The sequence below is a fragment of the Amblyomma americanum genome, chromosome 6 (assembly GCF_052857255.1).
Source record: "Amblyomma americanum isolate KBUSLIRL-KWMA chromosome 6, ASM5285725v1, whole genome shotgun sequence".
NCBI classification, from domain to species: domain Eukaryota; kingdom Metazoa; phylum Arthropoda; class Arachnida; order Ixodida; family Ixodidae; genus Amblyomma; species Amblyomma americanum.
The window spans coordinates 97,184,305-97,211,113 of NC_135502.1; the positions used below are offsets into that span (position 1 = coordinate 97,184,305).

Consider the following 26,809-nt stretch of genomic DNA (forward strand, 5'->3'; position numbering starts at 1 on the left):
CTGAAAGTCGCCTTTAATTCAGTTTGTTTACTAAGTATTTCTTCTTTTGTTAAGGGTTCATTGTTAAAACAGACTCGGGTTCACTGACCTGTGACTTGACAGAGCTCTAAATGTGAAGTAGTCGTTTTTTCCCTCCCGCATAAGCATGCTGCAGGCTTCCTCAAAGAATTAAAAAAAACTAGTAAAGATGACACCTTGGCGTTAGGTAATCATCATCATCAACGGTCGCACACTCTCTCAGAACGTTTTCGTCTTCGACGACCAGTTATTCGTTCTACGCCCTGCTCGAGGAGCGCGAGCATCGCGCGAGCATCGCGAGAGCACCAGCGCTGTCCACGCGCAGCAGTCTGCCAGCGCTGTGCGAACGAACGGCTTTGTTCTTTCGTGGCGGCGACTCGACGTAAGAAGGTGAGCCCTTCGTTTCCGTTCTTTGTCTTTCGCAGAGCTTCGCTGCCTATTCCGAGGGCGAAAAACTTTGACTGTAGAGGTTGAGGCTACGCACTCACCGCGGGGGATGCTCTCTTGGCGAAGTAGGCAGGACAGTGCTATCCGTCTGTTCAGCGCGACGAAGCGCAGTTGAGGGGAGCTTGCTCTCGTAACGCCCGAGAAAGGAACGGTTTACTCGGCACTGGCTTCGAATGAAGGTGCAAGTTCGCGTCAACCTCTAATTAGCAATCGAAGGCGGTTCGAAGCTGCCGAGACTGCTTGAGCCTCATAGCTGCATGGAACGCGTGCTCAGCTAGAAATCATCTTTTTGCACCAGCGTTATGGCACCACTCTAGTTCAGGCTTACCTCAGAATTCAGTGAGGCTTCTCGATCGCAGCAGCCATGCGGTTCAAACTGAGTCTATCTCTGCCAGCGCAAATTATCTCTGCCAGCGCAAAACTAGAGATTTTGTTTTAGAACCTGATGCCCATTGGCGTAAGCGAAAGTTCCATCTTTTGGAGGAAAAATTTCCGTTTGGGGACTTTATTCGCTGCACCAGCTTGAAAACTCCGTCAGTTTGAAAAATTGAGACGGTTTAAGTTCTTACATTTGCTGACCTTGCGCAAAAATCCCCAAATGGAACATGACTGTTCAGAACGAGCGTTGCTGGTCGCGCCTCTCCTACAGCGCCTATTGTGTTAGAGCCATTGGTAATTTCATGACGTTCCGCCTCCCCAAGCGCACAGACCTATCACCCACACTGCACAACAGGATATATTAACATTTAAGCCTCCCCCAAAGCCACTGATACAGGGCTTTGGCAGCCCCTCTGTAATACCCCTGGATCTGCTGTGGCTTGTCACTCAATCGCACAGGAGCGTGATTTATAGTCACGACCACACACGTTATATACCCCAGTTCTACCACGTTACATCCCAAGTCTGCTAAGGCAGATGCTCAACTGCCTCATATGCCAGTAAAGTGACTAACTCGTGCGGGAACTCTCAGCATCTTTGGTGGTCGCCCGGAATTATTTTGCGTTTGGCTCTACTATAGATTGAGTTCAGTGTAATCGATATTTAATGTAGGGCAGTCATTTTGTGAGCTCTAGAACGCGTCACCGAATAGGTTTCCACCGCGACTGATTACACTAGTCGGCATGGAGGCTAATCATTTTCGGTATTTTATTAACTGGGGATGACGCCCTGACTTTATACACCTGCGGGTGTTGGGAGACGGTGTGGTTATTAGCAAAGATTTTTGGGCCAGAACTAATAACTCCTTTTTACCGGACGCTGCAGTTGTCAAGCCACAGAGAACGCCTGGTCCTCGAGGCACGCTAGTACCTAGCAAATTCACCATCGCCGCCGAGAACCACCCGCAGGTACCCGAGCACCCGCCCGGTAGCCAGCGTGCAATGAGCCGGACTCCGAAAGCCGCTGCCGGCCCCAACCAGCTGAGGGAGGAGCTGAGGCAGCAGTTGCTGACCACGTTTGGAGCGAACAAAAGGGAACCAGCAATGGGAGATGGCCCCCAGGCCACGGAGGATTCCTCTCGCGCGGCGTCCGGAGAGCCGCCGAAAAAGCAGCCCGTGTCAGTAGTGTCCGCAACTAGCTGCGGCTGCCACAAGTACGATGACATACACGTGCACGTCACTGTGCTGTGTCCGTGCTCTCGGCCGACCACTACCGACAGAGCGACGCAGGTATTTAAAGCGTGCCGCTGCGATATCCATAACATGTCACTTTGAAATTTTATGCATTTTTAAAACTGTTGCACACGTGTCACCTACGCAACTAAATTTTTTACTTGGTTCGCAGTCTTGTTTAGGAAGGCCCCCAGCCAATTTTTCAAAAATAATCTTTCTCAGTTATAAACCTCAGTTTCGCGGCATAGTAATATCTCTTTTGGTGGACATCAGAAATGAGGCAAGGAATGTTACTATTAAGCTGTTAAGTAATTCCTCATAGTGAACTTTCTAACTTTTAAACATTTAGCAGATTGCTCGTACTGACGATATATGTTTTATAATTGCTATAACGCTGTTACCCTCGCCACTGTGGCTCATTTGGCCCCCGAAAGAAGCGTGCTTTTCAAATGCACTTGTCTTTGGCAAGCGCAAATCAACGCCCCCCCCCCCCCCCCCCCCCAGAGCACGTCACTCCAGGCGCAGCACCTGTACGGGACCTCCTTTCTCCCGTGTGGGTGTCGAGGGCGGGGCAGAGAAGGTCACATAACATGTGTGACCCGTGTGCGAAGAGTCGGAGAATCGGAAAGTATTCGCAAAATTCTTGCATAAGATGTCTGATCGTCCTGTGAAGTTTTTCCTTAGTAGCCTTTTGCGCCTCATGTGCCTTTCCGTCTCTGTGCAGACTGACATGGCGCGCACAGACGAACAGCAGATGAGCACACCGCGAGGAGTTGGGATCAGCGTCGACCACCTCCAGACGTCGAACGAAAGGGTGTTTTCCCAGACATCTTCACGCGAGCTTGGAGCCAGCGTTCCTAACGGAACTCCCGTCACTCTCAGCCTCCAAGGGACTCCGAACAGCGCTGACATTTCTGGTGAGTAGCAGAATAAGCTTCATGGTATTAGACGCGGCCTAGCTTGCGATATCGTGTGCGTACATTAAATTTATGTCGCCAACAGGGACAGTCCATATTGGTGTATCGGAGTGCATAGAAAGCCGGAACGCTGACATGTGTTAAAGGAGTATAGGCACCTAATTTTGGTGACACGTTTTTTTCTCTACAATGATGCGAAAGACATTACTACGCATGAATCACCATGTGGTATTTACCTACGGTCACTACAAAATTTATAATCATATTTTACCAGTCATGCTGTTTCGGTTTCGGTTTCAACAGCCGAATGATGGCTGTGACGTCAATGAGTGGTTTTATAATCACTGCTTCATCGTTTTAATTCAATACAGTGCTTACAAGGCAGCCTTCCTCAAGAGCAGGAATGACAACTAATGTGGAAGCAGCGATTATATTGCAGTTGTTTCATGCCTCACATGACAAAACCACTCTTTGACGTCACAGTCCTCATTCGGCTGTTGAAACCGAAACAGCACGGGAAAGAAATGCGATTATAAATTATTTAGCGTTGGTAGGAGAGTACCGGATGTGGATCCATGTATATCAATGCCTTGCCCATCATTACAAGCAAGAAAACGCGCACCCAAAAGTTACGTGCCTATACACTTTTAATGAGGACACGTTGAATTTTGCTCAGCATCTGCCTTCTCCGAGCCAGAACTATGTCTTAATGCGAAAGTGCTGCCACCATGTTTCGCGGCCTCTGTCAGGATTCCTTGCCTTGGCGAACAGAAATGTTGTTGATGCAATGAATTCTTCCCACTACATGAAACCTTGCGGCTTCAACGAGGTCGTTTGAGTAGCGATAGTAATAGTGTTTGTGTTACTCTGTATGAAAGCAGCACGAGAAGGTGTCCGAAAAGTCTTTCAAGAATGTCGGCCCAATTGAGAAAGGGTGCCGCGGAAATCGTGTGCCAAGCTAGTGTTTTTGGAATGGCAATTGCACTTTAGAACTGCCTGGTTGTAGCCAGGGGTGGAACTCATGGCAGTTCCTGTGTTCTTGGCAGCAGCAGGTGATCTCTGCCTCCAGCCACAGCTTCATCATTCCGTGGAATTACCACCTGCAAACAGTTCAGACGAACTCGAGAAGCTCATAAAACGCAATTATTGAGGTAATGCAATTCCTTTGAGGACATCTTTGAGAACTTTCGTATTACAACAACATTGCAGAAAGGTACCCATCTGTTAACGCTTGCTACAGTATAAGTGCAACCAAAGCATGCAGGAGAATGATTCCAGTAAAGGACGAAAAACGGTTATTCATAATAATAATAATTGGTTTTTTGGGGAAAGGAAATGGCGCAGTATCTGTCTCATATATCTTTGGACACCTGAACCGCGCCGTAAGGGAAGGGATAAAGGAGGGAGTGAAAGAAGAAAGGAAGAATAGGTGCCGTAGTGGAGGGCTCCGGAATAATTTCGACCACCTGGGGATCTTTAACGTGCACTGACATCGCACAGCACACGGGCGCCTTAGCGTTTTTCCTCCATAAAAACGCAGTCGCCGCGGTCGGGTTCGAACCCGGGAACTCCGGATCAGTAGTCGAGCGCCCTAACCACTGAGCCACCGCGGCGGGCGTTAATCAACTTTAGTGATTTTTAAGTGTTTTGTTACGTTGCACTTTTGAGTACTTTGCAAGAATGCAACAACGACATAGAGGGAGAGAATCTATATATTGTGGTAGGCACTCGGAATGCCTGTATCACCGGAGACACGCCGCTGTTCTTTTTTTTACAATCGTTGCCTGTTTACGTGGCTACTAACCGCCTCGGGCACTATCAGTGGCTTCAACGTGGCCAGCGGCCAGCAGCAGGTTGAGAGCGACCGTGTGTGTCGAGCTCATCGCGAGCAGCTTTGGTCTATTGCTCTGAGGTGCCCATGATGCTGGTTAATGGCTTAGTACGATTGCTAGGCAGTCAATTTTCCTGTTACGACACACGTTGTCTCATGCGTCATCAACGAAGTTTTCGCACCAATGTCTAATTGCAGTATTATCAGGTTTCGTGGCATCGTTTTTTCTAGTTTTTGCTGTTGTGGTGCATAGTAACGCAAACGCAGCGAACTGCAAAGATTGCAGCTGCGCATACTTGATATTGTTGGTAAATACAGTGCGGCAAGGTGCTTGTCTTTTTCTGAGGTGAAACTTTGGAAGAATAGGCACCTTTGTATGAATTTGCACCCCTTGAACCGGCAAGACGCAAGTAGAGAATGGCTTTTTTTCTGGAACCAGGTTGACAGCACTGAGATAAAGAGCTTTAAATAGGAAAAAATATATTCCCGAACCTTTAACTACGGCTTCTTCCGTTGGCCATCTGTTGTTTTATGACATTAAACACTATAAGTCATGCCTCTACGCGCCTTGAAGCCTTAAAAAGAACGATGTATCAAACAGGTGCAAGCCGCATTTTTAGACCGAGAGGACCCTGCTTCATTCAACTCTGTTACAAGTTTCGCGTTCCGGATGTAGCGAGCGAAATCAAATAACGCCGCTAGCAGGCCTCAAAATCGTGCTCATCTATAGTAGGATACAACTTAAAAAAAAAACAGCAGTTGCTAACACTGGGCCATGGTGCGCGGCGTACTGTATTACTCCGCTAGCTCATTCTAATAGTAAACGAAATCAGCTTTTTAACGTTTGACTATATAAAACAAAAGATGTATCAACATTCTAGGTCCTCTAATTTTTTTCTTGTGATTAGTTTTTTGTTTAGGCAACAAGTAAAGTTTTAACAAAGGGCTATACTTTTTTGTCGTGAGGAAATCTATGAAGCGGTCGTGAGCTTCACTGCAGACTTAAATTGTATCAGACTATACTAACATTGCCTCTTCTGGTGCCGCTTAATGCTCGCCCCGACTTAACTTTTCGATAGCCTAATATAATTAAAAGCATCGATTCTAATTATAATAACCCGCCGCGGTGGCTCAGTGGTTATGGCGCTTGGCTGCTGACCCGAAAGACGCGGGTTCGATCGCGGCCGCGGCGGTCGAATTTCGATGGAGGCGAAATTCTAGAGCCCCGTGTACTGTGCGATGTCAGTGCACGTTAAAGAACCCTCAGTGGTCGAAATTTTCAGCAGCCCTTCACTATGCCGGCCCTCATAACCTGAGTCGCTTTGGGACATTAAGCTCTCATAACCCAACCCTCTAATTATAATGGTTTAGTGGTTACATTGCCCGCTGAAAATTGGAACGATGCTGCGAGCAATGTGAGGAACCTGTTCTTTCGTTCGGAGATGAGCAATGAAGTGCAGAGTATTATATTGTATATATGCTGCTAATCCCTGATACTATTTTTGTGAAGTGATAAACAACTTTTAACTTTCCTTTCCGCTATACCACGGGGCGAAAAAGAGACTACTGTTATAACGGGGCAATGTCACAGCTACTAACATATTACCTGGACACGGGTCCTTATACATCCGTCGTTTTAAGATGTGCTTTTGGAGCTCGACCCATGCAGAAATTTGAGTGAATTGGGTGACCGCCTCCTTCTATCGCATTTTCATTGCTTCAATGATTCATAATACTTTACTCATTCATTGTCCGCAGTGCAAACTTTCGAAGATGAAGGAAACGTCAGCACAGAGGACGGCAGCAAGTAAGTTTCCAAAGGCTTAATTTTTTAAAAGCATGCCAGGCATTCCAAATGAAAGGCGTAAAATTCCATTTTATTCAAAACCAGTGTTAACTGTTATTGCTTTTGAATGCGTCTTTAAAACTTGCGCGACTTCGAACTGTGCATATATATTAATTGCGAAAACAGAATTGTGCAGTCAGGGATCGCTTTGACTACACGCTGTTCTAAGGTAAAAGAAAACGCCGAAAGCATACTTGACGTTGTTTCCGCGCTCTTTCTTTCCACCGTAGTCATGCTCCAAGTTACGCAGCGGGAACTGCACGCTGGCACCATTAACTGCAGACTGCATGTAATACACGGTACTGCTGAGCAGGCAAAGGAATGGAAATGAGGGGATTGTTATGACACATATGAAGGAAGCCAACAGTCTACAGCACCAAGAAGCATAGGGGAATGTACATAATTGTTTTAATAGCGGTGTTGATCAGTAAGGGAATAATAGTGTACATATTTTATCGCTGAAAGATAATTGGCTCGAAAGCAGAAGAATAAACATGCTGCCGGCTGAATCTGAACCCACAATTTCCTAGTTTGGTGACCGCTGGCTTCCTTCACGTGGTACCGTTTTTAATTACATCGAAACCATGCTCTGGTCTTTATTCTGCATTCAGAAATTGAGTAAATGGTTCGCTTTTGAAGCCTGTGTAACTTACTCATGGCTCAAAACTGGCGTATAGAAGTGGCGGCTACAACTGGCACTCGCCGATTCCGTGCCGAATTTTTAAAACGTCATTGTATATGATGGTATGTGACGTCACTCGAGCAATCACGCCAGACAGTGCGGGATGCTTTAATAGTTAGCCTCTGATTGGCTGGCTGAAGCTGTGGCTTCTGGAATTTTCTTAGCCGGTTCGTGCGTATTTGGTGGCTACAGACGTGACGAGGTAGATACAGCGCACTGTATTGACTGGAACTGACGCAGAATGGACTGCAGGAAAAGCGAAAGAAGAGAAGTCTGATTAAAATTTCCGGCCATGCGCTGGACTGGACATCACGACAAAAGCTCCCACAGAGGAGCCAGTTGAACTGAACGTTCACGCCCTGCGCTTACAATATGGACAGTCGATAAGAAAAAATGAGTTGAAGCCGTACATACCCGCAACTGAACACTTGATTTCATGGCGTATGTGTTGTCATGGCGTTACGATAACTAAGCATGTGCTAAAGTGTCGCTCAGTGCATAACCACCATGATCATCATCAACCTGACTACCCCCCCCCCCCCCCTGCAGGGCAAAGACCTCTCCCATGTCTCTCCAATTAACCCTGTCCTCTGCCAGCTGCGCCCACCCTATGCCTGCAAACTCACTAATCTCATCCGCCCACCTAACCTTCTGCCGCCTCATGCTACGCTTGCCTTCTCTTGGAATCCACTCCGTTACCCTTAAGGACCAGCGGTTACCTTACCTTCGCAGTACATGTCCTGTCCAAGCCCATTTCTTCCTTTTGATTTCGACTGGGATGTCATTAAGCTACCTTTGTTCTCTCACACACTCTGCCCGCTTCCTATCACCTATCATTGTTCTTTCCATGGCTTGCTGCGTTGTCCATAACTTAAGCTGAAGTTTTTCTCGTTAGCTTGCACGTTTCTGCCCCATAGGCGAGTACCGGTAAGATGCAGCTATTGTATCTCGACCAAACTGTCCCGCTTCTAGTTCTTTATGCCAGAGCTACCGCTGTAGCCGAAAACGCAAGTTCGCCATCACACCGCGGTATCGGAAGAGCGCTTATGTACTTCACGTTATGTCAAATCAGTGCGGCCTCTCCAGTTTGGTATTCCCGCCATCAGCAAGAAATTTTTAATGATCAATTTATTGAAGTATTATTTTTCGTGAAAAATGTAATTCATTGTACAAATGGAACCGTTCACTCGAACCTCCTTGGATAGATTTTTCTGCATACAGCCGACTCTGGCTCTTTTGTCACTGTTCCTTTCACATGTCCGCTTAATTATATCTCTTAATGTGTATAACTTAAATCTAATCATGTGGTCATAATAGTGTTTTGTTTGTTTTTCTTTTAATGACACAGTTTCTGCACTCCTCTCTTTTCACCTGTTTCCTCCTCCTCCTGCGGTAGCACGACGGCATGTTAAGGTTGCACGACGGCAGGGCATAAGCATGCATCAATCGCTGCACTCTAATTAATGGGGTCTGCATCATCGCATAACAGATCTTTGGCACTGTACCACGCAGGGAAGAGGGGTACCCAGCACCCAGCGCTGACACCTCGCGGATCTCGCCCGCCGACAGGAGGCGCAGCGTTCACGAGGCGCTGGCCCGCGTGCGGGACACGCTGTTCGAGGCGCTCCGGGACACGCCTCGCGCCATGGCTGCCACTTCCCGAGCCGCCATATTCGAGAGCGTCTTTCCCGCCATGCCAACCTCGCCGACTCCGTCACCACCCACAGCGCAGCCGCTCTCCTCGCTGCTTCGGGTACGTGCACATTAACTTTGCTGGCACAGTGAAGCTGCCGCGTCGGACGAGTTTGATGCATCATTTGTGATGGCACGCTTGTCGACGAACTTCTCTAGAGAGTTCGAGCGACATCTGCCGTTGGCCTCTCGGTTCGAGCGGAGTGTGGTCCGTTACCTTTTGTCGCCTTCCGTGGCCGGCTGTTGCTGCGCGCCTATTTCGCTGCCGGACGCACTATTTGTGAGTGGCTGCGCGCATCGTACATGACGCAGTGCTTTTTCGGCTGTTAGAAACTGAAGCCCCGGCAGCCGTAGGTTCTAAATACTACCTAGAGGGAAAGCTGGCGCCACCACCTATGCGTGTTTCTTAAACAGCACTTATTCCAATGCGGGAATGCCGGGAAGACGAGGTTTCGTTCTTGGCTTGGCTAGTGTCAGGCCGAAAGCGTGGATTCTACCTCAAAATTAGTAGTTGGAACGCGATTCTCACCTCTTTGCGCAAATTAAATTCATTCAATACTGCGTTTTTCGCTTCTTCAATAGATTTAACACAAGTGAAAGTTGTGTATTAGGGTAATAAGGAAGCTTTTACAGCATTTCTTCGAGGACTACTTCGAGAAGAGTCGTATTGTTACGGCTAAATACACTTTTTATGCCCAAGATTAGCTAAGGCAAGTAAGAAACGTCATCTTCCCGGCATTCCTGCGCCTATGCACATAGGCTGAATTGTAGCGCCGCCAGCTCTCCCTCTAGTTATAAAGCAACGCTATGCCGGCAGCGAACAATGCGCAAAGCGAAAGGCGGCCTCTGAAATCCGAGGCGTTAAATAACTTTATAAACACCGCATTTTCGCTTGCGTGTTTTCTTCTTTCCAAAGATACCTTAGAGATTTTTAATCATTGAGCACCCCGTAGTGTTCGCCTACGACCATTAAACACATTTTAATTGAAATTTTCTTCACAATGGTTCGGTTTCATCAACCGAACTATGGCTGTGACGTGTAGTAGAACATTACGTCACGTGCGGCACGGAAAAACGGCAATATAACAGCGAACTCGGCGTTCGTTGTATAGATCTTGAAGAGTTTTGCTTTAAATGCTTTAGGGTCTGAAAACTACGGATCAGCATTAATATTGTAGAGTTTCCGCGCATCACTGATGTAGAATTGAGCTACACGTCACAGCCATCGTTCGGCCGAAGAAACTGAAACCGAAAAACATGAGCAAAGAAATTGAATTATAAATTACCGCAGTGTCTAAAAAGGAATTACTCTGCCGCTCCACGCGTGCTTGAATTCCACCGCATGGATTCAATCTTCCCTGCGGTTTAGCTCGCCGTGAGGACGTGGCGTTGAGGAGTATCCGGGTTTATGCTGCTCTAACGCCTGTGGTCGGGTCCTCCTGGACATGACAGACCCTGCTTCTGAACTGCCCCTTCTGTTCTTTAACCCTCTCATGCAGAAAGCAATATTTGCGCGATAAAAATATATATTTTGCGGTCGTAGGCGAATACCCCGTGGTGATCTTTGGGTTCTAATATCTAACGCATTATGTGAAAGCAGAAAACACGCGTTAAATTAGGTGCCTATGGCAGCACGCTCAGGCAGGCTAATCGCGAACCCAGAGGCAAACTGTAGATATCGCTCAAGCACTGAAGAGCACGCTCCTCAAACATTCTAAACATGTGTGTACATCGGCTCAAAGGGAACAGAACATTGATCGTCACTACAAACACGTGCGCACTTTTTCGTGCACATTCTTGCATCTATCAGTTCTGCAACAGTTTGAGTAAAGTTTTTCTGCGGAAGTTACGCACATGTTTTTTAACAGGAAAAGTTGACGCTTCGTTTCTTTATACTGTTTATAACTCCGGTAGACGAATGCCGTCTATGTTCTTGCCCAGAAGGCTATGAATTTCGGATACGAGGAGCTTTCATTAAAACAGGCCTCTTCGACTGCAAACCCAGTCGAAAAAAAAACTATAGAATCGTGCCCGAAATTCGAAAAAAAAAATATTTTCTTCTTTTCTCGCAGTGACTGACTCTCACTAGTATTGTAGATTTTGTAGTGGTTCTGTTGCTACTCTAAGGAACAACACAATACTACACAAAATCTGCTCTACGTTCATGCACAGAAATTCTACAGAAATATGTTTTCACGGGCGGAAGTTTTCTCTTGTGTTCTTCGATAGGCAGCTTTTTTACTAAGTGATAGAATTAAAGCTGGTAACCTTCTTACTAAACGTAGAACTGCACTCAATTCCTAGAGTATGCCACTTACACAGAACCTTCAGCAGTGGCGATGTACGCGTGCCGTCGGTTTGCTGGTGGTATTTTCACAGAATAAGATTGAACTGTTTTCCTTCAATTTACAGCACGGACCCAACATTTTGAAGGCGTTATAGTGACGCTAAAACATGAATTTTCAACGGAAAACAAGACGTACAATAAACGTGCAGTTGTCGTATGACAACCTCGGTTGCTTACGCGCCAATTAACCCTGTAAAAAACAGCAGCCGCTTAAATCACCTCCAGCATAAGGTAATTAGTACTGTCCCCGCAGTTGACGCCGTAGAGTGCCAGTCTCATTTTTTTTGTGTCATGCAATGACTACTGGTCCTTTTGGTGAAAGTGAAACAATGTTGATGGTGCTTACAAAGCTTCTCTTCGAAAAGGAGACGTTTCAAGGGAAAGTTTGAATCTTTCAAATCTGGCACCCAGCGTAGCGGTAACTACCTGCCATGACGTCTACATAAGGCAAGCAGTCATCGCTGATCCGCATCATGAGAAGAATAAAAATGGGGCGGAACGCATATGGCACGTATGCTCACATCATGAAGAGCAGCTCGCCTATATCCCTCAAGAGAAAAATTAACATAACAGCTGCATCTTACCGGTATTCACCTATGGGGTAGAAGCATGCATGGAGGTTAACGAAAAGGGTTAAGAGACCGGAAGCTAGCAGAGTCTTGAGTAGGTGAGGGAACAAAAGCGGGTTAATGACACCCTAGTCGAAATCGAGAGGAAGAAATGGGCTTTGGCAGGGAAAGTAATGCGAAGGCAAGGTAACCGCTTCTCCTTAACGGTAACGGGGTGGATTCCAAGAGATGGCAAGCGTAACAGGGGGCAGCGGAAAGTTAGGTGGGCAGATGAAATTAAAGAACTTTGCGGGGATACGGTGGCAACAGAGCGCTGGTCGTTAACGGTAATGGAGTGGATTCCAAGAGAAGGCAAACGTAGCAGGGGGTGGCAGAAAGTAAGATGGTTGGCTGAGATAATAAGTTTGCGGGAATACAGTGGCCACAGATGGCAAAGGGCAGGTTTATTTGGAGAGACATGGAAGCCGCTTTGCACTGCGGTGGGCGTAGTCATGATGATAATGACGTTGATATCTTACCAAAAGAGCGTCATTATAAGCAGGTTTTACTTGGGTAAATTTGAATGAATAGATATTTAGATACGGAGTACAAGAGCAAAATCGCAGTATTACCAGGTGTTGAAATTGATTGTTATACGCGGTGTTCAGCGAACTTTACAGCCATATCGAAATATAAATCGGCTCCGTTTTTATGGAGGAAAAACGACAAGGCGCCCGTGTGCTGTGCGATGTCAGTGCACGTTAAAGACCACCAGGTGGTCGAAATTATTCCGGAGCCCTCCACTACGGCACCTCTTCTTCCTTTCTTCTTTCACTCCCTCCTTTATCCCTTCCATTACGGCGTGGTTCAGACGTCCAACGATATATGAGGCAGATACTGCACCATTTCCTTTACCCAAAAACCAATTATTATTATTAAATATAAATAGACTTCCAGCGACTTTGAAATCGGAAGGAAATATTTTCAAGAACAAACTTCAGCGCATGTAGTTTTGGAAAAACCATTGTAATTAGGTGGCTATTTAACCAAATTTTCTGTTGACTTTTAATTAACTGTCTGGTGGTTTGTGCCGACGTCACTTCGAACCCATGAATAATAATTATAATAATTAATAATTGTTTTTTTTTGGAAAGGAAATGGCGCAGTATCTGTCTCATATATCGTTGGACACCTGAACCACGCCGTAAGGGAAGGGATAAAGGAGGGAGTGAAAGAAGAAAGAGGTGCCGTAGTGGAGGGCTCCGGAATAATTTCGACCACCTGGGGATCTTTAACGTGCACTGACATCGCACAGCACACGGGCGCCTGAGCGTTTTTCCTCCATAAAAACTCAGCCCATGAACAAAATGATGCCAGATAAAATTTTGATAGGTAGTAAAACTAATTGGCTTCCGCTTTGCAGCGCAATGAAGCAGAGCCCTTTTTTTCCGCGCAGAGCCGTCATTAACTGTGCGCAGGAGCGCGCAGGAAGCTCGATGCAAACGCAACGTCCACTGATGACATGTTGCAGCGCTTACACTCTACACACAACGCCTATATGGGAGTAATGGAAGTCTAATGCACTCCCTTTTATTAAAGGGAGTGCACTAGAGGACAGCTTACTCCCGTTTAAAAACTCTCTGTTCAGGGTGTACGACGCCCAATTAAAACACCCTGGCCCGTTGGAGCACATTGCGCGCATTCTTTTACTTCGTCACTTGGTGCAAGGAAAAGGATAGTAATCGGCCTCTATGTGTTCGCTACTTTTGAAAGTGACTAACCATGAGACTTTCTGACCGAACTAACCAGCTGATTGCTCTAATTAATTAGCTCTTTAGTGAGCTTCACTTTCTAAGATAAATAATTAGGTTATATGTAGAGGAAATAACGCCGGCCGCAGCGGACACTTTCGTCCTGAAAAGATGTTATTTCCGTATCGAAATCCTTACGTTTAGGAATTCGTTATTCTTCGTTGAGACAGCTGGTGGCGTGTTACATAATCTGTCCATTTTCGATTTGCTCATTTCGTCCTCTGTCATTGATCACTAAGATATACTCGCGGCTTTCAAACTTCGGTTGCATGGAAGCGACGCGACCATTGAAAGTGGTTGGCGACCGGATCTCATCAATGGCTGCCATTGGCTGCGATATGCAACTACGTAGTGGTGAAGTCCGGTCACCAACCGCCCAATGGTAGGTTCGCTTCCCCCAGACGCTTGAAAGAAGCGTATATAGTTCAGTAACCAATGACAGAGAACGAAATGGAGAACAAACAGTTATAGAATACAGTCCCGTGGTATGTATATGCAGAAGCGAACAAGCAAGTTAAACCACTTCTACGTTGTGAACATAGAAGCGGAACTCTGCGAATGAACTGCTTACTTGGTGTAGTTTTGTTGAAGAAAAGCCGGAGCGAGGAAACACTGCGAGGAATTAACGTGTAGGTAGCACCATGCACAAATATTTTACTTTCGGCCTTACAGGCTTTTATTGGCAGGTCAGCATGGATTAAGAGCCAGGCAAGACCTTTATAGTTCAAGCTGTGCGTGCAGGTATTCGTTTTCGCAAAATCGGTTGTTGCCAGGAATGAAAAACTGTACATGCAGCTCTTGAATATGCTTGGTTTTAGTTCGATTTATGAGCCTTCATGGCGCCGCAGTGAAGGGCTCAGATTATTTCGGCCGCCTGGGGTTCTTTAGCATGCACTGTCTTCGCACAGTACACGAGCCTCTAGAATTTCGCTTCTGTCGAAATTTGACCACCGTGGTCGGGATCGAACCCGCCTCTTTCGGGTCAGCAGCCGAGTGCCATAACCACTGAGCCACCCCGCCGGACATGTTGGAGCCGCTTCGCGCGAAGCGTCCAACTTTTCCATCATTTCTTTTCCTTAGTCTTCAAAACATAAATTTGCGTTCACCGAATGCTTCTTCTTCCATATATATTTCGCGTATTCAGATATTTCGCGAATTTTCCACAAGGCCAAGAGGATGAATATTCCAAGCTTTATGATGACGCTTATCTACACGACTCGGCAATACAGTATTTGTTCTCCCAACCGGCCTTAACAATTTATAGCTGGTATCATTTGCATTTTGAGTTGGCATTACGAGGACAATTACAGAAAATGACGCCGGAATGGAAAGCCAGATGTGGCATTCCAGTAACCGCTGTATTGAGGCATTGACCTGGCATTGACCCCGGAGTAGGAAGCCTTAACGAAATCTTGCAGTTTTTTGTAAATGTTTTTAAATGCACTGCAGGCACATGCCGGTGGCGATTCCCATGCCATCGTGAACAGCATCCTGGATCCCATCGCCGAGGAGGAAGAGGGCATAGATGCACGCTCAGAGGCTCGTCGCATGATCATCAGCGAGGAGATGACTACCATCTTCGAGCACATCGAGACGCGGTGGACAAAGTTGTGCGATCAGCTCCGTCTGGACCTGAACGGCAGGTGAGTACGCTCTATAAAGTACGTCTTTCGATATAGTAAACGTTTGCCCCGTATTTCACTCTTTTTTTACAGAATCGCGCATTAACTTTGAAGTATGCCTTCGCTTTCTGGAATCCGCAAATTGAAAAACGTGTGCAGAATCTTGCTGGTATAGTCAGTGATTAGAAGGTATAAATAAAAGAACATCACAGCCATTAAGGCTTGATGGGCCCGCGGCTTCCCATGAATAAAAAAAAGTTGGTTTCTCTGGCCATATTCTGTGGATTCTGTGGATTCTGTGGTTGGATTCAGTGTTGGATTCTGGTGGCTTCAGGGGTCAGGGCTGCAGCGCTTCTATAGTTGAGGGCGTGGTTGGGCTGCCCTGGCATACCTGGTCAGCAGGCGAGGGCCCAGTGTTGCGGTGGTAATGGGGCCACGGCAGGTGGGCCGCTCCGATGCGGTGTGGCAGGTAGCAGGGGCGGTCTGGTTACAGCAGGGTGGCGACTGTAGGTCGTGGGCGGGGCGTAGCGTCGGGCCTTGGGCGCGGCGCGTTGCCGAAGCGTGATGGTGCCTTGTAGTTGGTAGTGATGAACGTTGTCGTTCTGATGTGCCCTTCTTTTCCATCTGTGCCGAAAAAGGCCAACACATGTATCCAACTCCCGCAGTGCGTGCTATGTCGCTGTTCGACCTTCACGAGAGTCATGAGGGTTAACGCAAGTCAGTCTTGCGTGACAGTGATTGGCATGAGCGGCCCTTACGTTCATGCACCTGACGAGACTGCCTGCCGGCTCGGGCCCTCGCTCTGGGCTGCGCAGGCAGATCTGTTTCTGCGTATAAGGCGCAAGTTATACCGGGACGCGTGGTTCGCCGGCTGATCGCGGCGCTCGTTATCCGACTGCGGCGCGGGTCGGGCTGTGTCCTTTAACCACTCATCTCGCTGCACGTAACGTTTCAGGTCGCATACGTGCACCGGTCCGCCTGTCGGTTTCGACCACTAGTCCTCGAGCCTGTAAACGATCGAGGAAAGTTACTCTCGCACACGGAACGGCCCGATCAATTTCGGCGCCAACGAGGCCGCAGACTGTTTGCTAGCGTCGCTGAGAACGTGCTGGCGTCCAAGCACCAGGTCGCCCACTTCGTAGTGAACACCCCGGTGCGAGCGGTCGTACTGTGCTTTCTGCTGCGCCCTAGCGGTGCCCAGGTTGCGGCGAGCCTTGCGTAAGGCTTCCGTCATCTTAGCGCGCAGCTGCGTCGCGTATTCAGCTCGTGCGGACGAAGCGACTGGCGTCTTCCTGCTGTCCGATAGCATCCGGTCCATCGGATTTAGCAGCTCTCTTCCCAGATTGAGAGAAGACGGCGCATACCTAGTCGAGCTGTTAACTGTGTATAACGCAAAGCAAACGTGATCTCCGGCAGATAGGAGTTCCAATCTTAGTGCCTCTCAGAGTACGCGACAAGCATGGGTTTAACGTTGCGATTGAATCGTTCCGTGTGAACCGACTGAGCATGATAGGTGGTCGTTTTCTTGTGCTTAATGCCGAGTGCAGCGCACGAATCAACGAACACCTTCGCAGTGAAGTAGGACGCGTTGTCCGTTATCAACTGCTCTGGGAAACAGAAACTGGTGAATACGTCCATCAGCTTCTCCATGAACCCTCGTGCCGTCAGCTTTCTGAGGGGAAAAGTTCCACCCACTTGCTGAAGTGATCTGAGACCACTAGCAAGAACTCGTTCCTACTCAGTGATACGGTCCCATGACACACATGGCACGAGCGGGCGTAGCGTATTACGTCCCTTTTCATACCTGGCCAGATAGCGAAGCGACACAACTTACTGTAAAGGGCGCTTCACATGCAAGCGATTGAGCGAACTGAGCGACCATCGGCTCCGCGCGGCGATCCTTTTCGCAAGGTTCCGTTTCACATGCGTCGCTTCAGAGCGTTTACTGCCACGGCGAATCCCAGTGTTGCTGGCAAAGAATACGAGCTCGCGGTTGGTTCCGGTGGTTGGTAACCATCAACATGAACAATGTTCATGCAATTTTTTTTCCAAGATTGTTGAAATTTTGCTAAGAAATAAAGAATTCTTGTTTGTTAAATATTAACTACTTCTTATTTTCATGCCAATATCTTTTTTTTAAGTTCGTACGTGCGGGTCGGAAGTACGTGTAGTAAACAAACATTGTCTTTCCCGCACGAATCCTCTTCTTGTCACATGCCTTTTCCGCCGTGCAGTCATTGGTCAGAGGGCGGAGCTATCGCGCTGTCACTGCAAAAATTTACAACTTTTAGGAAACCCTACGCTCTGGCCGGCCGAGCCGCCGCGACGGGTCGAAACAGGTTTTTACTGCGCGGCGACAGGATTCGCTGGCATTTTCGCTTGCACGTGAAACACGCTTAACAGTGCTGCTCTCAACGCTCGCGGTATCACCTCCTTGAACGCGTCATTTGTGTCGTTCCCGGAGGGGATATACTTCAGCAGGACACCGTCGGAATCTAGCAGATACGAATCCATCGCGCTCACAGCACTGCCAGCTGTTTCCAAGTGCTCCGCATCGACAGCAAAACCAGCTGTCACTGTGTGCGCGGCGATCCTGCCGGCCGGCACCCGGAGCCCGTCGATCACCTTTCGACAAAACGGACCCTTCTGCTGAGCTTAGAGCAGCTCTTTTCTGCTGAACACGATCCCCACGGAATTCGCGTAGTCCACGTGGTTCACGCTCTCGCCCTGGATCAACGGTTGGTCCGCGCTCCTTACTTGCGCTACGGCTCGAGTCTGTCCCTCACTCTCTCCTGCTGTCGGGCGGTCGGTCGCGTGACCTTCCTTGCACTGGACAGGAGCTCGCGAGAGTGCGTCAGCCACAGCGTTGTTTTTCCCTTTGCGGTAGCGCATGGTGAAGTCGTAACGCTACAGCAACAGGGACCAATGCGTTAAGCGGCCGCTCGGCTCGCTGAGTCGTATCATCCAGGTGAGCGCATTGTCATCCGTCTCAATCACAAATGCCATCCCATCGACGTAGTAGTCGAACTCGCAGAGCAAAAACTATCGCGAGACATTCCAGCTCTCTCACCGAGTAGTTTCTCTCTGCCGGCGTCAACGAACGGCTCGCGAATGCTACCGGACGGAGAACGCCTTCATGCTCCTGAAGCAACACTGCTCCTAAGCCCAGGTCGCTTGCTTCGGTTTGAAACACAAACTTCTTGTTTAGGTCGGGTAGCTGCAACTCGGCCTTGTCAGCGAGCACTTTGGTGAGGCTGCGCAGTGCATCCTCTTGCTCGTGACCCCAGCTCCAGCGCTCGCCTCTCTTCAAAAGCTTTGTCAAAGGCGCCTGCAGAGCTGCGCAATCTGGAATGAACTGGCGATAAAAGTTCGCCATTACCAGGAAGCGTTTGAGACCGGCTAGATCTGTGGGCGGAGGAAACTTACCAGAGCCTCAAGCTTATCATCGCACGGCAGAATGCGGCCTCTGTCAATCGTGATCGAACCCCAACAGCGTTATTCGGGCAGCGGCGATCTGTGGCTTCTTCGGTTTCAAAATGATTCCCGCAGACCTCAGCCTCTCTACGACGTCCCTGAAGTGGCCCAGGTGTTCTTCGAATGTTTTCGAGTACTCCGCGATGTCGTCTAGGTACGCGAGCGCATGTTGCCACTTCGCATCTCCTAGAACACGGTCTATTAGGCACTGATATGTAGCGGGTGCTCCTACCGAGCCAAAAGACATTCTCTTCATTTTCAAAAGGCCTCTGTGACAAGTGAAAGCCGTTTTCTCCTTATCACACCCATTCATTTCGACCTGACAGAATCGGCGGCTAGCAACGAGCGTTGTAAAGTACTTCGCCCCACCTAGGTTGGACACTAGGGAAGGAATGGTTGGTAGAGGGCACGCGTCTTTTATCGTAAACTCATTCAGTCTGCGGTTGTCCACGCAAAGCCGATAAGTATCGTCTTTCTTGGAGCTAAGACTACCGTGAAGCCCCAAGGGCTGTTAGACCTCTTAAGAGCACCATTGTCGATAAGTTCGTCTAAGACGCTGTCCAGTGCTTTTCTCTTAGCCAAGTTAATTGTTCTAGGATTTCCCTTCCAAGGCGGTGCGTCACCCGTGTCTATTCTGTGCCTGACTAGTGTAGTGAGGTCAAGGCGGTCAGTGAATGTCGCGTTGTATTCGTAGAGGAGCGATGACAACGGTGCCTTCTCTCTTTCCGACATGCTGTTCACTTCTGACAACAAGGCGTGCGCTGACCTTCCCTGCACGGCAGAGCAGTTTTCTACCGCGGCAACCTTCTCTCTGCCCTCTCAGCGGCGATGGTTCGCTCGCCTCCTAGTTCTCGGGCGGGCGGGGTGAATTTTTCACGGTCTCAACCCGCTCGCGCCACGTTCGAAATCTGAGTTGTCTGCGACGCCGCGGGCGCTTTCGCGAAAAGCTTCAAGCCCCACCGCGGTGGCTCAGTGGTTAGGGCGCTCGACTACTGATCCGGAGTTCCCGGGTTCGAACCCGACCGCGGCGGCTGCGTTTTTATGGAGGAAAAACGCTAAGGCGCCCGTGTGGTGTGCGATGTCAGTGCACGTTAAAGATCCCCAGGTGGTCGAAATTATTGCGAGGCCTCCACTACGGCAACTCTCCTTAATTTCTTCTTTCACTCCCTCCTTTATCCCTTTCCTTACGGCGCGGTTCAGGTGTCCAACGATATATGAGACAGATACTGCGCCATTTTCTTTCCCCAAAAAGCCAATTATTATTATTAAAAGCTTCAAGGCGCCTGACGTGCGCTCCCTGTAGCGTCCGCATCATATGTCTTTCGCAATACCTGTCTAGGCTAGGAAATCTCGCCCAAGTATTACAGGAACGGATAAACAGGGAAGATGAACGAGGCGTTGTCGCCGCACGCGTCTTTCCAAGCGAACCACTATTCCAACTGCACCTCCTGACTGCGTTGTGCCGCTCGCGAGGTGAAAAGTGGTTTCGCACTCTCTCAACCGGATTTTGTTCTCACGGAAATGGTTTAACTCCTCGTCACCGAACAAAGTAGCGCTTGCTCCTGTATCGAGTAACGCGGTGAATTTATTTCGAGTTATCGTTAGCTCAATGAACGGCGCAGACAAGTCAACAGAACTTCCTACGCGACATGCCAAAGGCGCTAGCAAACTGGGGTTCTCTGTGTACGCCGCGCGGGATCGAAGGTCGATCACTGGCGGCTTTGGCCGTTTCCCGACCATGTTTGGTCACGAGCGGGTGGAGGGCCACATCCGCGGGTGCAGTGCCCCCGCTGGTTGCATGGGCAGCAACGGTTGCCCGGGCCCCGACTAGCTAGGCGCTGGTCGCCCCGTTACGGTCGGTCGTCTCGAACTCGCTCTGCGGACGGTATACGGGCCACTCGCGCGGCCGCGTGTCGGCCTCGCTATCTCGCCTAGGTTCCTTCAGCTCTGCGGCAGTGTGTGCTGTTCGCAACGCGTGGCTGAATGGGTCGAAAGCGAGGTCAGACAACTCCCAACCTCTTGGGACACGCTCGTCAGCAAACTGTGCTGACGCTTCAGCTCTGGTTGGACTGCGCGCTGAGCTGCCATCACACGCGCAGCGCGGCTCAGGTGACAGCTGTGCGGGCGGTGGCGGCCGATAAGCACGCGCAGAGAGAATGTCTCCCTGAATGCGCTTCGCCAAGGCAGCCAGCTCATCCAAATCTCCGAATCTGACTCCTCTCAGATAGGCCGTGAAAGTCGGGTGCGCTTGTCTCGTGACACGGTCCACATTCTCCGTGTTTCTGGCGCGAGGTCAGCGAGGCGATAAAGTTCGTCCATCGCTCGGACGTACTCTAACAGAGACTCGTCGGTGTGCTGGGTGCGGAGCTCCAGCTCTCTCCTCAAACACCACTCGTAAAGGAATTCGTCGCGGAAGATAGTGCAGAACTCCTCCATTGTCCTCGCTCGGTTGCTGGATAGTCGGTACCAGCGAGCCAATTGCTTCGTGAAAGAAACAGGCACAACACGCGCGAGCATTTCGGCGTCTGTGCTTCCTGTCTCTTGGTGATAATGCAGCATGCGGTCGAGGTACTCATTTGCTCCCGTACTGTCATGGTCCCCCGCGTAGGTAGGCAAGTCTATCCTAACACGTGGTGCCTGGGCCGGGGCTTGCAAACTGTTTTGTAACATACCCGCTAGGCTCTGCATAACCTGCATTACGTTCTGCAAGAGCACCTCGGAAGACTGCAGACTAACGCCCTCGGAGTTGAGCGCAGCCGCTGATGGCGTCCAATGACGAGGCCTCAGTGCTTCATTGTCCGCGGAGCGGCGAGGGGCCCGATGTGGAGCCCCCCATACCAGGCCTCAGTCCTGCCAACGCGTCAGGGGATGTCCCTCGGCTATTCCGCGTGCAACGCCCAAGATTTGCAACACCAAACCCTTCCAAAGGCGCGTGAAGTAGGGAGCCCTCGTTCTGTGCCACTAGGTCAGACAGCATGAAGTAAGACTTAAAGTCGGGCCTATCAGCTGTCATTCTTTGTTAGGGCGACGGAAGTCGCTCGCTCGTACAAAGTTCACTGCTCAATTGCCTACTTCACCCCACGTTGGGCGCCAAGATATATTGTCACTCTGCGTCCAGCCGGCCTTCCGTGCCAGCTACACGCAGGCGTTACTATTACGCAGCACGTTTCCCCAACCCGGGGTGCAGAGTCGCAGCCACGACAGGTCCGGACGAAATAGGCAACGACAGAGCACGCTAGGATATAGTTTATTACACTAACGCGAGGCAAAGTACACTGCGGAAGAATGTTCTATCAGAAAACTAGACTTTCAGTAGCTCACCAAGTCGTTGATGTCGACCGGCGTTGGGTTCGGCGGCCGGCGGGCAATGAAGGGGTTCCTCGGGGACAGTGCAAGTGCGGGCCAGCAGCGAGAGAGAGCGTTCCACGCCACCAGTTCCTCCTTTTATCTCCTCAGTCAATGCCTCCCTAAGAGCAAATCGTTGCCGACATGCTCAGGCGTGGAACCCTCTCCGCAGTAGGCAGCGCGCTGCCGTATGTCACAGCAGTGCTGGGGCTGAAATGAGCTGAGTCGCAGGGGTGCCTTCTCTCCACATTTCCGGAAGAGCGCGCGCGTGGAAGTCACGATCGCCGCTGGCGCGGGGACGAGGAGGGATACCAGTGTATCCCACATTTCGTACTAGCCGCCGCGGTGCCTCAGTCGTTATGGCACTCGGCTGTGGACCCGAAAGACGCGGGTTCGATCCCGGCCGCGACGGTCGAATTTTGGTGAAGGCGAAATTCTAGAGGCCCGTGTACTCTGGGATGTCGGTGCACGTTAAAGAACCCAGGTGGTCGAATTTTCCGGAACCCTTTACTACGGCATCCTGTTGCAGCAGCAGCGGCCTACGCCAGCGGAGCAGCACCAGCCGCCGAAGATGAAGACACCGAAGTGCAGCCGAATTTCGAGTCATGTACCTTCGCAAGAACCCTTGTTCGCTGGTTTTCCGTAAAATTCTCCTCCCTTCGTGGCCCGTCCCCATATCTGCGAGACGTCGGCCGGAACTCCGCGCCCTTTGGTCCCCTCTGCCTTTCGGCGTCTTGTCTTCGATGCCCTCCACGGCCTGTCCCATCCCGGAATTCGCGCCACGCAGCATCTTCTCACAAAACGTTACTTCTAGCCCGGCATCAACAAGGACGTGCACGTCTGGGTCCGTGCCTGCCTGGCTTGCCAGCAGTCTAAAACACTGCGGCATACGACCTCTCCCTTCGGCTCGTTCCCTCCGCCGTCAGCCCGTTTTGACAACATGCACATCGATATCTTGGGTCCCTGTCCACCTTCCGCTGGACAGTCATATCTTCTTACTTGCATCGATCGGTTTACTCGCTTGCCCGAAGCGTTCCATGTGCCTGACGCCACAAGTGACACCATCGCCAGAACCTTCATCGCCGGCTGGGTCTCCCGGTATGGGGCTCTCTCGACCATCACCACTGCCCGTGGCGCCGAGTTTGAATCTTCACTTTTCAATAACCTTATGACTTTACTTAGAACTTCCCGAATTAGAACCACTACTTACCATCCCATCGCCAATGGTATGATCGAACGCTTCCATCATTAGCTAAAAACATCCCTCAAAGGCCAACTCGACACCATCCATTGGACTGCTTCCCTACCACTGGTTCTGCTCAGCCTCCATGCTACACAGAACAAGATCTTCGTTGCACTCCGGCAGAGCTTGTCTTCGGCTCACCCCTGCGTCTTCCTGGCGAATTTTTCGAATCTACCGATTCGTCTACAAGTCCCAACCCTACCGATTACGTGACGCATCTCCGGTATTTTTGCCGCCATCTCAGACCGCCACATTTCCGACCGTCTTCACATGTTCCATCCAAACTAGCGACTTGCACGCACGTCTTTGTTCGCCGAGACTGTCCGCAAGCCACTTCAGCGCCCCTACGACGGCCCTTTCCGTGTACTCGAAAGAACATCAGTTCTTCGTCGTCGACATTCATGGGCGCACTGACACCGTTTCAATCGACCGCTTGAAGCCAGCCTTCACAGAGGATGCCCCGCCCACTAGACCTTCATGTGTGCTTTCTCTGCCATAACCGGCCGGCTGCCCTCCTCCGCCGTCTTTCCCTGTCACTCCTCAGAAGCGGAAAGTATCGTTCCGGCTCCTAGCTTCACCGGACTCCTTCACTAGCGGGGAGGGGGGTCAACTGTAGCAGCAGCAGGGGCCTTACGCCGCAGGAGCAGAACCAACAGCCGAAGATGCTGACGCCGAAGTGCAGCCGAATTGAGCTCCCTCCTCGTGCCGGCGTCTGCACGCCATCCATACGTTCTAATACTTCAGCTAGTAAATCAATCATTTCCTTCATCGTGCCGGCCTCATGCTGATTGGCGCGACAGTCCCTCATAGGCTAAGTCGGTTTGAGACGTAAAACCCCCATAAACGATAAACCAAACCATTTTGTATTAGAAAAGACAAGTACAACTCTAGGCATTGCTGGTCCATCTGTAATCTGCGCGCAGTCTTTTCTTTTTCCTTCCTGCACTTTCTGTTTATTTTGTAGTTTTGGTCCTTTTATTCGTCTAACTTGTCTATTTTGTCCATGGTCTCTGCAGACTCCTTTTCTGTTTTCTTTCTGGCGTATTTCGCCATGTGCATGTTGCGTAGACTGTATATTTATTTATTTTAACAGCCCATTTCACGAATGTAGGCCTACTTATTGCGAGTGCTACTCAGTGTGTACACGGTCGAGTACATATTTTTGCATGCATTTTTCTTTCTACTGTTTCCGTACCGGCCGACTTGCGTCATATACGCGCTGTATATATACCCCTATTACAATATCCTCTGAACGTTGCAAGAAATTAGAAACTTTCTTCCCTGCAGTGAAGGTTCGCAAGCATTTCTTCAGTCAGCCGTACTCTGCCGAAGGAGGCATTTCACTGTTTAGGTTATTTAGATTAATAGCAAACAGCCTATAAAGAGAGTTCACCAGCAGGTTTCCTGTTTTTGCGAGAGTACCACTTTTTCGTGTGTATGGCCCTGGGATTTTACGCCCTAAAGCTGCATGAAAGCAATCAGAAACGACGCAGCGGAGGCCTCCGTATTAATTTTTACCACCTGAGGTTATTTTGTCGTACACTGGCATTGCACACTACACAGGCGTTGTTACACTTTGCCTCGCACTAAAAAGCGGACGCTGATGTGGTAGCAGCAGTACGAGTGCTTTTGGAAATGGACACATCAGTTATGTTTATTCGATACTGCCACCTTGAGTAGCTGGCACCATTCAATGTTATTGTGCGAAATCACAGTATGAAATACCGTTAACTATAAGAAGATTCGTAGTTACTATTCACCCGAGTGTCTTCGCATGTTTTGTCATCGCGTTTTCAATCAAGGTCAGCCTCTATCCAGACATGTTCCCAAAAGGAAAGTTATGCTCCTTTTGCACAAGTTTGAGAGTACCCGTGTGCCTTGCGGCATCGGAAGAGAGGCGTTCTGAAAGCAAGGTGGTTTGGGAGGGGGGGGGGATTAAAGTCCCAAAGCGACTCAGACTGTGAGAGATACCGTTAGGAAGGGCTCCGGAAATTTCGACCTTCTGGGGTTCTTTAACGCTGGTGGTTCGAATTATCCGGAACCCTTCACTACGGACTGCGACATATTACTAGCGTTAAAATACAAAGGACAAAGAGCAGAAACACACAGGACAGAGCCTAGCGTCTGTCTAGCGTCTGTCCTTTGTGTTTCTGCTCTTTGTCCTTTGTATTTTAACGCTAGTAATATGTCGCAGTCTGTGGATCAAAAGTACCAACTAGCCCAACTTAATTCTTTAACCCTTCACTATGGCGTCCCTCATAGCCTATGTCGCATTGTGACGTTGAACTACCGCAAACCAAGCCAAACCATCTTGTTTTCAGAACGCCTCTCTTCCGATGCCACAAGGCACACGGCTACTCTCCTACTTGTGTGAAAGGAGCATAAGTTTTCTTTTGGGAATATGTGTGGATAGAGAGATGACCTCAGATTGATTGATTGCAGGAGCTTTCTCTAGAGCGGCCACGAAAGGATGTGCAATGTTCAATGCACATACTGTAGCATCGTTTATCACACCACGTCTATACACTGCTCGCCCTCTCCTCCGCTGCGTGACAGGTACAACCAGTTCCTCGAAGATTGCCGCACCTGCCTGAAGACCGAACAGGGCGGCTGCGAGCGCGACCAGCTGCGCCACGAAATGGCCGAAGCTCGGCGAGAGTTGATCGCCGACATGAAGGAGAACTTCCGCACCGCCAGCGAGGCGTTCGAAGACTGGCGCGAGCGGTACCTGCAGCGCGAGCTGCAGGCGTCCTGCACGCAGCTGCACCAGGGAGACCGGTTCCGGGTTCTGTCCGCGGTGCTCCGCCTGGAGATCCTGGACAGCCTGCCGGAGCTCGCCACGCGCACCCGGGAGCGCGCCGCCGCGCTGTGGAAGGAGCTGCTCGAGCTCTGGGGGCCCGACGTTGACGCGCTCTTCAACAAAGAGCTGTAGAGTTCGTCCGAAAAGAACGCTCTCCTCTCTGCAAACTCGTCTCGGCTGTTCCTTCTATTACCCGCCGCGGTGGCTCAGTGGTTACGGCGCTCAACTACTGATCCGGAGCTCCCGGGTTCGAGCCCGACCGCGGCGGCTGCGTTTTTATGGAGGAAAAACGCTAAGGCGCCCGTGTGCTGTGCGATGTCAGTGCACGTTAAAGATCCCCAGGTGGTCGAAATTATTCCGGAGCCCTCCACTACGGCACCTCTTTCTTCCTTTCCTCTTTCACTCTCTCCTTTATCCCTTCCCTTACGGCGTGGTTCAGGTGTCCAACGATATATGAGACAGATACTGCGCCATTTCCTCACCCCCTCAAAAAAAAACAATTATTATTATCCATTCTATGCCGCTGTGGTTACGTACAGCCCCAGCAAGAGTAGATAGCAGTGATGAAGAGGGACG

At 49.7% G+C, this 26,809-nt stretch overlaps 2 protein-coding genes across 2 annotated transcripts in view; one reads left to right on the forward strand and one right to left on the reverse strand.

The window, feature by feature from the left end:
• Positions 1 to 26,365, forward strand: part of LOC144094395 (uncharacterized) — a 99,428-nt gene extending 73,063 nt beyond the window's left edge. Inside the window, exons 2-7 of the mRNA XM_077628360.1 lie at positions 1,729 to 2,132; positions 2,800 to 2,992; positions 6,582 to 6,630; positions 8,864 to 9,104; positions 15,199 to 15,392; positions 25,990 to 26,365. Of these exons, the coding sequence (XP_077484486.1) occupies positions 1,845 to 2,132; positions 2,800 to 2,992; positions 6,582 to 6,630; positions 8,864 to 9,104; positions 15,199 to 15,392; positions 25,990 to 26,365 (1,341 nt within the window). The 5' untranslated portion in view covers positions 1,729 to 1,844. The remainder of the gene's footprint in view (positions 1 to 1,728; positions 2,133 to 2,799; positions 2,993 to 6,581; positions 6,631 to 8,863; positions 9,105 to 15,198; positions 15,393 to 25,989) is intronic.
• The window catches only part of LOC144093904 (uncharacterized), a 174,821-nt gene that overhangs the window by 37,213 nt on the left and 110,799 nt on the right, over positions 1 to 26,809 (reverse strand). The gene's annotated exons all lie outside the window — the stretch shown is intronic.